The 13,693-nt window shown below is 40.9% G+C and overlaps 1 protein-coding gene across 1 annotated transcript in view; it reads right to left on the bottom strand.

Annotated features, from left to right (window-relative positions):
* The window catches only part of nos1 (nitric oxide synthase 1 (neuronal)), a 153,227-nt gene that overhangs the window by 69,422 nt on the left and 70,112 nt on the right, over nt 1-13,693 (bottom strand). The window contains exons 5-9 of the mRNA XM_057831649.1: nt 12,261-12,406; nt 11,581-11,743; nt 9,313-9,404; nt 2,058-2,199; nt 655-794 (exon numbers count right to left, since the gene is read on the bottom strand). Of these exons, the coding sequence (XP_057687632.1) occupies nt 655-794; nt 2,058-2,199; nt 9,313-9,404; nt 11,581-11,743; nt 12,261-12,406 (683 nt within the window). The remainder of the gene's footprint in view (nt 1-654; nt 795-2,057; nt 2,200-9,312; nt 9,405-11,580; nt 11,744-12,260; nt 12,407-13,693) is intronic.

Below are 13,693 nucleotides of genomic sequence, written 5' to 3' on the forward strand. Positions count from 1 at the left end.
TTGAATGTCAATGGGCTGTCATGGTAAACAGTAAAAAATTAATAAATAAAATCACAAGAACAAAATGAAAGAAATTTGGACGTACATGGCTGTCAATGGCATCCCATTAGAAAAAATTGGGAACGTTTTTGGAAAATTATGGGGGAACCGCAAGTCTTTGAAAAAACAAAACAAAAAAACGTGGAGCGTAAGATGTTGAAAGAAATAATAAAATTGAGGAATTTTATATGATGTGCGTTGCCTTAAAAAGCTCCATCAAATGGTAATGGTACTAATAATTCAGGAGAGGGGGTTGTCAGTAGGCCTGGGTGATATGAACAAGGTTTTGAACAGGCATGATATTGGTTTTTATGTCCACAGCATACAAATCCGATGTTGCTCACAGTGTTCCACAGTGTGCTCATAGAGCTTGTGTATCTGTTTAGACACACGAAAAATTAGAATACCCAGTCAGGGTTAGCGTTCATGTCGCATTAGCATCCCCCTTCTCTCCGGTGTTCGGGTCGTGTAATTACAGTTTAAATCTATTGACTTTTCTCAAATAGTATTTCTGTTGACAAAAATTAAATGGCAATAATTATTGTTTTTATTGCCCAGGGTTAGTTGTCAGCAGCATTTTTTTTTTTTTTTTTGTATCCGAGTAGTGCGACTTACTTGGGGTGCGTGATCGGCACCTCTAGGACCAAGTCTTCGGGGATCTCAAAGAGTTCTGGGTCGTTCCCGTTGGCCTGCAGCAGGAGGGGCAACACATCGAAGCGACCTTTGGGTGCCTTCCACCCAAGCTGCATGCAAATCTAACAAGAGGAAAGCATTTCATGTTTTTATTCGTAAGTTATTTCCATCAACTCTCCTTTACATTTCGTTAAATTTTGGACAGGCTGTCAGCATAGAGTTTGTATCCCAGGGTTGGGGTTGGCGGGGTTGCAACATTCGACAAGAAATTATTGTGTGTGATTAGCGTTGCCAGATTGGGCGGGTTCCTTTTGTGAAAGACTCGGAGCGGGAGAAAAATGCATTTGGTGCGTTAATCAAATCAAATTTGAATGGTATTGGAAGCAACCATTTTGATGAGTTTTAATGGTTCAACTTGTATGCATTTTAGCCTCTCACAGTGAGTGGTGCTGTGAACTGCATATCATTTCTGATTTGGAGGGTAAAGGTCAAATTCAACAACATTCTAAAAAGGACATAACATTAAAATGCATTGGATGCACTGTCAATTGAAAATATATACAGTGGTAACAAAAAGTATCTGAACCTTTTGGAATTTCTTCCATTTTTGCATAAAATAACCAAATGTGATCTGATCTTTGTCAAAATCACACATATGAAAAAACAGTGGTTTAACTAAAACCACCCAAACATTTATAGGTTTTCATATCTTATTGAGGATAGTATACAAACAACGACAGAAGGGGGGAAAAATAAGTAAGTGAACCATCACATTTAATATTTTGTGGCCCCCCCCTTTGGTAGCAATAACTTCAACCAGACGCTTCCTGTAGCTGCAGATCAGTCTAGCACATCGTTCAGGACTAATCTTGGCCCATTCTTCTCTGCGAAATTTTTCCATTTTTCTCTAAAAAACCATCAGATTCCAGGATGTCTGGCATGAATCGCTGTCTTTAGGTCATGCCACAGCATCTCAATGCGCTTCAAGTCTGGACTTTGGCTTGGCCGCTCCAGATTCCAGAACGTGTATTTCTGCTTCTGAAACCATTCTAAAGTTGATTTACTTCTGTGTTTTGAATAATTGTCTTTAATTTTCTCTGCTTTTATCCAACTGGACAGGTTTTACAGTCCCATCTGACAACCCTGTGTGTGATTACAGCTCGTTGCCGCTTTGAGTAGCTTTATAGTCGTTGCCCTGCTTCAATTGTTTGCACAGTTATTCGACACCACATCTGCCAGCAAACTGCATACAATACAGTACCGATATCACTCATATCTTAACACACCACTTTATAGTAATAAATGGAATGAGTGAGTTAGTATAAAACACTAAATAATGATTATTTGCCAATAATTTCCAAACATACAATAGTCTGTGCAAGCACCTCAGTAAATTCAACATTAGCCGGGTCCCCCAGGATGCTGCCGTCGGGCTGTTTGTATCCGGCGTAGCGTATGAGCTGAGAGTTCCACACACGGTAATCATGCTTGCAGTCCGTCCTTTGAGGAAAGATGGTAATGGCCGACCTGCAAAAGAGGAAACATCCACTGGGTTCATATCGTGTTGTTAAGTGTTGTTTTGGCCTCTCTTTGTGTTACTATTGCATGGGTTTTTTAAAAAAAAAATGTGTGTGTGTGTTTTAAGGTTTCTAAGAGGAGCTAAAGTCAGAAAATTCCCCTCCTTTGTAATTGAAGAAGTTAAAATTGTGACTATAGTGAGTATTGGTTCCTGGCATGAGCGGGCTAGGCGTTCGCTGGTGGCACCAGGTTGCTAGGGGGCACAAATGCACTGCCAAATGATTTGAGAAAAATAGCCTGCAAAAATTTAACCGCACATAGTCACTAATCACTTTGAGGCACTCATGAGAGAAGAGCGATTTCAGCTTACAATGTGTAGCAGAAGAAGAGGCTTCCATGTAATTGACAAGTAATGGCACATCGTCAAATCAAAGGCCATCCAAACTCTGTTTCAAAAAGAAACTAAAATGATTGCAAAGGAACAAACTAAGTAGCATAGCTAGCTATTAAACTGGACAGTAACTGAAGAATTAGCAAAGAACATGAACTTTGTTATTTAAACCTGTATTGCCGCAATGCATGCTCGGAGGCATGAGGCATGTTTGGACGACAACAGTGTTGACAGCAGGTGGCAGCAGACCTTGACAGCCCCTCCCAAGGAAAGTGAGAGATGCAATGTAACTCTGCAGCCAATTAGTGCAAAGCTTCATGGTAGTTCATTTGTTCGATGACGTTTTAATTACAATGTATTTAATTTCCATATTTTTTGATATCGTATCGTGATTTATCGCTTCATGAACCTAGAATATCGAGGTTCATAGTATCGTGAGTTTAAAGCGGTAGTTCAGATTTTTTTATATTAGGCTTAATCTTAGAGTTAGTGGTAGTTATTTGTTAGTTTCAGGGCTCCGGAGTGGTTAAGCTAGTGCAAGTCAATGGTCCCATCTTAGCATGTCAATAAAAAAATGATATTAACAGATATAACGATCAAATTCAAAATGCAGTTCCAAATATTCATGCAGACAAAACAATGTCATACTAAACTGCCGTACTTCATTTCATTCTGCTGGACAATTTTTATTTAGATGCGTAATGCGACCACAATAGAGAGGAGTGCTTTGGCCACTCGTGCTCACGCTGCATTCAAGGAAGGTGGGAAATCAGACTTCACGACTAGGGCCCTCCAGTTCAAATGGTGTTCCAATAGCGTGCCGCACGAATGCTATTTTTAGACCGTGACGTCGCCATCATAACGCGGGAGTGGGACATTATAGACACGTCCTCGCATACAAACCATGTTATTTCTGCTTCATTTCGCCGGTAAACTTTCAAAAAAGAACATGCCGATCAAACACTGCCGCTCTGGAACGACTCTAGAAATTACAACATATGAAGGATGTTTTCTTCATGTTTCCCAAAACTGAAGAATGGATCTTGCGCGGACGTCCAAAAGACCAGTTTAATGCCGAACTTGAAGCCATTCACATTTCATATGCGGTAAACATTTTGTTGGGGGCCATGGTCCTTCAGAGGATGAAGAAGTGAGCCATTTGGATATTTTTATTTATTATTTAGCGTAGCGTTTTGCTGGGCTACTTCTGTCTGACAATGAATGACCTGAAAAAAATTTAAATGGTATCTGACTACCACTGTTACCTGTTCTGTTAAAAAAACAACTTTAGCAAGCGAGTAGTGAGAATAAATTATAGAACTAAGATTTGTTATTAATGAAAAAATTAAAAGTGTTCGTTGGCTGTCACCGAGTAGCATTTGCGATCGTTACACAAAAATAGCAATGTAAATTGCCCCCAAGAACGGTCAGAGACAACCAGAGGATATTATATATAAGAAAGACAGGGCATATGGTGGTAAAGGATAGATTGTTGAAAGAGGAGAATGTCATTGTCAGTGGTGTAAGGCAATGCACACAAGAAAAAGGTATCGATAAAAAAAAGCTAACTCTGGATCAGGTCGGCTCTTTTTCAGCCCTCGACACTCAAGCCATCTCTTTAACTGAACATTTGTATGTTCTTCCACATCTTTACCAGTGAATCTGGCACCAGGGACATCATTTTCAGACAGAATAGGTAGGTTTAGCTCAGTAAACATCTCGTTCGTACACTATTTCCATTCATTTACTATTCGGGACAAACGGGAGGTTGACCCGCCTAGCCACAATTGCTAACGTATTGATTATTATTGAGCAAAAGTGACGTGTTGCTAGCAGTGTTGGCAGTAACGTAACGGCGTTATTTTTCAGTAACGGGGTAATCTAACTAATTACTTTTTCCGCCGTTACAACGCCGTTACCGTTACTGACGGTCAAAAGCGGTGCGTTACTTACTCTGAATAAATTGAAGAAACTACCAGCCGTGTCGAGTCGACTCTCTGCTCTGTTGACTTGTCATCCAAGACTTGGGGTGCGTTCAGGTTCGAGAATAGCGCGCGTACTTCTGACTCCAAGCTGTTTGTCCCTACTCATTCAATTAGACAATGCTTTCCAAAGTTTGGTAACGTTTCTGTGTTTGCTACACCTGATGCTAGCCTCGTTCCCATCTCCCACTGTCAGCCAGCAATAATTCTGCTTCCATCTTGACGACGGCAAACGCTTTGAAGGTGACGTGAATTCTCGGGAAACCAGCCTACCTGAATGCAGCCCCTCGAGAGATGCGATGGAAGTGATTGTGATTGGCTGAGGGTCAGAGTCATGTGTCGTGGTAAGCCAATAAGAGCCGGTGATTTCACAAGCAAACCGGAACAGCGCGTGCGGCAAACACACACACGCAAAACAGATGCACAGGGTCGGGATGGCAGAGCATTCAGAAGAAAAATTGTCCCTTAAGAGGTGGAGATATAGACACTATTTCAAGTTTGTCGAAATTAAAGGAAAAAACTTGCATGTAATGTGTAATTTATGTCCCGGGGCAAAGCTTTTGTCGACATCTGTGGTAAGCAATTCAAATCTGCTGAAGCACCCAACAAGTTAACTACCTGTCTGTTCTTCTTTATTCAACCGACTCGAATACTGCTCAGAAAATTTCAAATTCTTTGACATACAACAAGTTCTTTTTAAAGTAACGGAAATAGTTACTTTCCCTGGTGACTAGTTACTTTTACTATAGAGTAATTCAGTTACTAACTCAGTTACTTTTTGGAAGAAGTATTGAGTAATGTAACTAATTACTTTTTTAAAGTAACGTGCCCAACACTGGTTGATAGCGGTACGCTATTATTTTTTTCCTGGTCGGAGGTTGGAAACTTTTGACTTCCCACCTTCCTCGAAAGCAGCATCAGTCTACTAAGTCATGACTGAAGAATGGCAACATGTTGAAATGTGCATTAAGAAGCTGTGGAAACAGACAGAAGAAATGAGCAAATGAGAGTTCCCACAAATTCCCTATGAAGAACGAGGAAAAATACAAACTGTGGTTTACTTGGTGCTGCCTACAACAAACACACCGGTGGAAAAAATATGACTAAGCTCTGCAGCCTGTTCCCTGCAGAGCTACTGGATTACAAATGTTGCTGTTGATACTAGATCCGGGCGGTTTCCCTAAAATTTACCGTTACCGAGATGGTTCACGATGACTGACGTAATTTTGACCATGTCGATAAAGTCAGTATTTTAATAAAACGAAAAAATTCAGCCTTTTAAGCCTGCTTTGACTGTGCATTGTTCGGCTATGCTCGATCCCGTTTAAGAAAGCACCCAAGTGCTTACTTATGAAGTCATGTGGCTATCAGGAAATCAAACAAACAGAAGCCCGTTACACTAACGCTCGTGGCTCACGCTGCAAGTGATCGTGATAGAGTCTGATAATAGTGAAACGGCTCCTGGTAGCCAGGCCACAGGCATTTCAAATATAGCATTAATTGACACTCATAGTGTTGTGCCATCACCACCTGTGACAGCGGCTCTAACCTTGTCAAAATGGCTGAACTTAATTAGTGGATTGGGCACAGACTGCATCTAGCAATCAGTATGTCGCGTTATTTTGTATCTGTGTGTGTGATTTCTCTGATAGCTTTTATGATGGTAAATCTTTTCTCGTATTTACCGTTTGACTGTTTGTATTACTCTAACACAATATAATCAATCAGGGAATAGTATCTGTTCTTATATCTACTGTTTGACTGTTTGTATTACGCTAACGTAGCAATATAAAATAAATATCATTCATATTATAGTTTAAGGAAAACAAGCAGAATATAATTGACATACGGCATAAGACATACATGACGCCTTCTGACCACAGAAGCCCAACTCGTGCATCATGCAGCTGACTGAGTAAGATTGATGCTGACTACCAGGTGATAGGAAAGACATCTACCAGCCCACGTCTGCAACACTAAATCCCGCAATCAGCTCTTCAGGACTGTCCATATCAAATGGCGGGACGTCCTGTACTAACACAACACCCGATAAAAAAAACAACACCAAGTTTGATAGCAATCAGGGAACAGAATCATTTCTTGTATTTATTGTTTGTATAGTACTCTAACACACCCAATATAAATTAAATAGAACTTTTACCATAGTTTAAGAAAAACAAGCAGAATATAGGGCATAAGAGATACATGAGGCCTTCTTATCACGGAAGCCCAACGTGTGCATCATGCAACTGACTGAGCAAGATTGACGCTGACAAGCCCACGCATGCACCACCAACTCTCGGAATCAATTCTCCTGGACAGTCCAGAAAAAAATGGCGGGATGTCCTGTCCCAACACAAGGAACACCGAAGAACGCCCGATATCCAACTGATAACGCGACTGAAGACTCCAAGAGCTCCTTTGATGCTGAGGTAGTAAAATCCACAACCCTTGTTGCCCTGACAACGGTAACTCCCGAATTCTCCTGTTCAATCGACAAACAGACAATAATCCTAAACAATGCCCAAACACACCCTCCTTCTGCACATAGCCCGCCCCGCGAGAGCCTTCAAAAACAATGAATGTTTAACTCGGTGATCTCCGAACTACTCCACATAGGACAGCAGTGGGTGCAGGATTTTGTTCCAACAAAACAAGACGACACCTTTGCACCAATCGGGTGTTTTACAAGTGTAATCAGTTGATTGCAGTCTGGTGCTACTTGTTTTAGCAGAAACCTCATTGGTTAAACTGTGCTCGATCGGTATGAACAAAAACCAAGACCCACAGCGGCCCTTGAGGACCGGTTTGGAGACCCCTGGTTTAACTGATTGCTGTCATTTTTAAATTGTCAACTTGTTTTTTGAAGCCTTTTTCCAGCTTTCAAAATGGAGTCAGTACAAGGGGTTAAGACTAGAGGTGTGCAAAATTTCCGATTCTTAGATTATTCGCGATTCGGCCGTGGAAGATTCGAGAACGATTCACAAACATCCAAATTCCGATTATTGAAATATGCCAAGTAAAGCGGAAGTACAACACACTCAGCGCGCTGCGCGGTCTTCAGGACGCAATGAGGAACGGAGCGAGAGTAGCTAAACATCATGCTTCTCATTACCCGGCCCCTCGGGTAATGCCAATGCTCAACTCACGGCTCTAGCTCAACTCATGCCACGAGATAAAAAAAACACAACAACATACCTGACTGCTGCCGAAAAGCTGCTACAAAGTACATCCACATAATGTTATGGTAGATATCATTTATATAGGACTAGATTGATTGACTGTAGATTCGGTGGCGTTAGCAGTTTAACCTACAAAAAGCTAGATGTAAACGGCTGCCATCTTAAAGCAGTACATTTCCCTGCAAGGCTGTTGTAGCGAAACTTCCAAGCAAACCTAATTAACTTTTTATCTAAAATACTCCTAAATCGGTAAAATATTGACTTGAATCTATCTTTAAAATAGTTTTAAAACTTTCACATGTCGAAAGTAGGCAAAAGGGAAATTATGGAATAACGGGAGCAATTTTAACAACTTTAACGGTTGATTCACAACATTAAATTAATTGAATGTAGTTTAAAGCTGCTGATACAGAATGGGGACTGGAGTTATTTATTTACTGTTATTTTTGTATATTTGTTTACTGCTATATGTTAACTTGATACTGAAATAGTAGTTTGGTTTAGCCTGAGAGTATTTTTGAACAATTTTGGAACTAATGTACAAAACAAAACAAAAAAACCCCCCCAAAAAAACAAAAAAAAGGAGGGGGGTGCATCAATAATCGTTTTATAATCGAATCGGAGCCTCTGAATCGTAATCGAATCGTTAGGTGCCCAAAGATTCCCAGCTCTAGTTAAGACTAAGGTGTACGGGTGGAGTTTGGCCTTTTGGCCGGGTTGTGAATTCTCGCTGGCCCAGGTCGTTGGATATGCGCCAGCGCGGGTCCGGCGGTTTGGCTGGCGTGATTCCGGCAATCTGGCTAAAAGGTCAGAATACTTCAGGACTACTGACTCCGGAGCCCTGAAACTAACAAATAACTGAAAAACTGCACAGATTTTTTTTTTTTTAAATGGACTCCACTGACTAATGAAATCCTCACTAACTTGACGATTAAGCCCAATGTCATATATTTTGAAGTTCTACTTTAAGCGTATAGCCCCATACACGGCCATCCCCCGGCTCAACCAATCGTCTTGAGGGGAAACGTAATTCTCAGCTAACCCCCCCGCCTCGCCCGTCCAGTCCTCTTGGAGGGTGCAAAAATTCCCCATTCAGGCCAGTTTTTGTGAGCATTCATTCATTTGAATTGAGAGTCAAGCTCCCTCAGACACATTGCACCAGCTGTTGTTTACACCAACCAATAGGGCTCATTTATGTACCACCAACCAAAAGGCTCCTCGCACAAAAGCTTCATTGGTATTGCTCATCCAGACTGATGAATAAGAGAAACTTCTTCGACACCGAGTAGATGATACAAACAAAGCGACTGCCTAAAAATCGAAGCTCTTCGCATGTTTGTTACAAAGCAAACGGGAGATGTGCCGGCGCCTATCAACGATAGTCATCCCGTCCCAAAAGGTCAGGCCTCATCGACTATGAGTGGGATGTCGTCGAGCGGAGATGAAGTGTCACTTGTGATTAGGAGGCGATGGATGGAGAGCCAATGACAGACAAATTTGGCAGAGTTTAGCAGCGGCTAGGTCGTGATGGGCTAATATTCCAAAGATGTTTTGTGTTGTCATTTACCTCAGGTTGCCTTTGTTGGTAGCGTACTTGATGTGGTTGCAGATGTAGTTGTACATTCCATGAGCTGTTGTGCAGTCCCTTGCGTCAAACACCTGCAGGAAAATGTAAAAAAATGAAAAAGACCCGACGACCCAATGCTTCAAAGGGCTCAAACAAATCAAGGCCATTAAATGTTTTGTAAGACTTTATAGTCTGTCCTTCGACTCACAGGAAGCCAGTATAACGATTTAATAATTGGTGTACAGTGACATCTCGACATACGAAAGCTCTTCTATACGAAAAACATTTACGGAAAAATTTTGGCGCTTTTTTGCTTCATTTTAAGAAAAATTTGTTATACGAAAGATAATATGTACTGTAGTATATCATTCCCGCTCGCAGCGATGCAATAATGTAACTGTTCGACTTAATGTAAACAAAATGCAATATATACAACACATCACTCGTGCACGTGGAACAAAAGAATATAACGTACAAACAGCGAGATGAAATAGCATAGGCTGCTGAAGTTAGCTCGTGTTCTAGCACTACGTGCTTGCTATGAGCTTGAGTAGTCATGTAATAACGTCTGTAGAATGAGCCTAACAAACGAGCTACACTGAAGCGCCACTACAAGGGGACAAAGTATTACAAATAAACACAGGCAATCAGAGGACATGACAGATTTTGTTTTAGTAAAGCTTGAAACGAATTAGGCGATTTACATACAAAATATGACTCATTCTACAAAAAAAAAAAAAAAATCATGATGAGAAAGCCACTCGGGAGCTAATTAATTTGGTATCTTGAGATCCCATTGTACTGGCATTGTGTCCAATTTTAAAGGGAACCTTAGACTCAATGACTTATAGGCTCTAATAAGCCACATGTTTTCTTTTTTACAAAAATATGTTATTAGAAACACATAAAATATTGCCATTGATTTTAAAAAAAATCTAAAAAATCTATTAAATTTGGTAGATGTTTTGACCTACGGAGGGCGCCATGTTTTATACATGCAATGGACGCTCGGGGTGATGACGTTGTTGGGCTGGACTGGGAGAATAGCTGTGCTAGCTAGCAAGCAAAGCTAGTATGACGACTGGCTATGACTATGACTTTTGTCACATTCAGCTGCTGGTCATATTTTTTTTGTTACAGAGGTGTGGGATGAGTTTCCAACATTGTACCTGCATCCAATTCCAGCTCATAAGCTGTGTATTTAAAACCAATCCTGCTTTGTTTTTAAAACCGATCCTAGGCGGCTTGCCAAGAGTTTTACTTGCCATCATTTGACAGTTTGTATATCAATTCGTTGCGAGTTGCATCATTGCTTTGGGTTTTTTTTCATTTGTCTGCCTCTCACCGCGGTTTTCCCCCCTCGCTTTTTTTTTAAATTTTATCCCGACCAACTGTCATGGACCCTTTTTTTGGGCTTCTGCCTTGCTTCCCCATTTGCAGACCATAACAGATTTGTTGGTTTCCATCTAAGAACTTGAGTGAATGATTGCAGCTAATAGATCGATAAACAATACACATACTGTACTATCGATGTAGAAAAACATGGTCTTTGTGGTGTTACTTAATGTTGCGCAAATCTGTTAAAAGCGGCGAGTACTTACTATTTGTGTATTTATTGTGTCTTATTACCTTTTCATTGCCTCAAAATACTTTTTGCATGTGTTTCCCTCTCATATTTATAAGCATTGTGGTAGCTTTAAGGTAGATAGTTGACCTGTTGACCACATTTGTCACGTAGCGTATTTAAACCACACGTATTTGATATTAGTATGTTTAAGTATTTTCTTAAGGCATCTTTAGTCTGTTCTGCCTGTGTGCATCTAAACAAAACAAGCTGAAAGCGCACGGAAGTACTTTGGGTGTCAAATTCGCCTCTTGTGGGACGTTTCGCCGGTTTAAGCACATTCTAGCTTAACACTGGTTTTGTCCTACTTTCGTCTCATCCCTTCTTTCCTGTTCATTTTGCTTTTGCTTCTCGTTTTGTGAAATATCCACAGTGCTTACATGCTCATTCATGTTTGTCTCGGGTTCAAATTGAAAGGGTTGAACAGATGACATATTTATGCCGCAAGAGTCACACTCTGGATTCTTGGCAGCGTAACCCAGTGACGTCACTGCCCTGCGACGTCAACAACAATGAATAACAAAAACGAAAACTTTAAGAGGGGTTTTAATCTTGCTTTACGTCATACTGAGGTTAATCTTTTAAGAATTACAAGTTTTTCTAGCCATGCTTCCTTTTAACAAAAAGAACTAATTGTTTCTTGCCTGCAGTTTAGACCACTGGATCCTCCCCACGCAACGGGCAGCGTTCCTCCAGGCGTGCTTGGCGCCATATATGAGCTCTGTATCTTTAAGTTGGTACGTTCCTGACGTCTCGATCTCCTTGGTCACCTCCTCCAGTCGGTCCATGTGAGCCTTTGAGCTGTATCTGTGTTCCAAAGAGGAAAGTTGCTTAAAAGATACACAATTATTTGGGCAAAGTAATCAGCACACCCAATCAATAAATGAGCCATCTCCCAATGATTTCCATTGAAACAGTAAAAGTCAATACCAAGGCGACCAAGAGGCGGTGCAATCAACCAAAGGGTTCAACCAATTCAACCCTTTAAAATCCCAAAGAGGGAGCAGATAATAACCAACAATGTTCAATCGAAGGAAATGTTGAAGAATACATGAGATGGGAACTTACGAGTTTTTAAAATTTGCAGACCTAAAAAGTAAACACTGCAATTAATTGAACGGAAATCTATAAAACATCCCTTACATCTGGGGTATCAAAAGTGACTTTTGGACTGTAGAAACCCGAGTACTTAGTTCCTATAACTATAGGCCTCTCCAGTAGTTATAGGAGCTGTACTTCACCAGGCAGTCATGTTCGCACAATGGGTACTGCGCCTGAAATGCAAAAAATGTAGGTACAGTCTGGAGCCCTGTACGCATCTTACCTTTTGATGGAGGTATAGTACTGGTCGATGAAGTCTGTGGCCAAAGTCAGGAGCTCTTCTTTGGGCCGTGCTTCATCAGGCTTGCGGGTGTGCTGGTTGGGCATCATGATAGAACCCTGGCACACATTCTCGCCACATGTAGGCATCTGGAGGGGAAAAAAATCCATGGCATATGATACGTTACCTGCATGGCATCTGTAAAGATAAAGTTAACAGTGACTGTATGTCATTTAAACATAACTAGTCAAAAGTCAGACCTAGTAACTGTCGACTAAAACTGGACGAAATTTGTATGAGACATCCTCGACAAAAACTAGATGGAGACGGAAACATTTTGAAATGACTCAAAAATTACTAAGACTGAAAAGTCGTTTCGTCCAAAAGACCAAGACAAAAATTTAACACTGGAATACCCGTGGGTGTTTTTGGCTGAGAATATAGACCAGAAAGGCGTCAGATGACCCCGATACCAAACTGACTACTTGGCTTTGTGAAACAATAGACCACTCAAACAAGCAATCAAGAACACAACCCCCTACACACTCCTGTTGAGTCGCTGCCTAGATGTGAAGGCGGGGTTTCACTCTGGACAGCTGCAATTACCGGTAGCATCCTGAATATTTGCAAATCCATTGGCTTTGTTAAACTACGAGGAACACTGAGATGGCCAGTCACCGTGTTCTACAGTATGACTGACATGGCAGCACCGAATGCATATGTGTTGTATCAGGCATGCACCTGAAGGCAAGAGAGACTGGTGCACTTCTTGGTGGGTCTTGCAAAAGAATTGCCTCACTCTCATGTGGGCGCAAAGAAGGCGAAGAAGGAAAAATTACTTCGGTAACAACCTCCAATTTTTCCCCGGGAGAAGGGCGAAGTGTTTAAAATGTTGTTTTTTAGTACACCGTCCCTTGTATATAGCTTCTTTTGTTGTCTTTTGCACATGTTTCTTTATTGAATAAAAAGCTTTTTAGTGCAAAAAAAGACTTGTGTTGTGCATCATCAGCCATCCATCATCAGCAATATGACAATGTTAGCTCCATACATACAAGAAACAGTGCAACTACATATTCAGAGAGAGTGAGACAGCTGTTCTCAATGCTGTAATGTCAGATAGTCTCTCGTGTAAAATCCCCAGCAAAAAAGTGCTCTGATATCTTCCCAATTTTGTCAAATTGTGCACAATTTGATCACATTAGACAACCATACTGAGTAGTTACCAAACACTAAAACATAATGATCAGGACATGAAGCTGTAGAGATAAGTTTATAGTGTAGACAAACTGATAGAGTAAAGAAGAGTTGTAGTGCTGATATGCACCAAGGTGTAGAAGGGAGGAAAGTCCAATTCTGCATTGCATCTGGATGAGCGGTGGCATTGTAACGTTACCCCTCAATTCAGAAATGCTGTCTGTGCTTTGACAAAACATTCT

Source organism: Corythoichthys intestinalis, chromosome 3 (assembly GCF_030265065.1).
Source record: "Corythoichthys intestinalis isolate RoL2023-P3 chromosome 3, ASM3026506v1, whole genome shotgun sequence".
NCBI lineage: Eukaryota > Metazoa > Chordata > Actinopteri > Syngnathiformes > Syngnathidae > Corythoichthys > Corythoichthys intestinalis.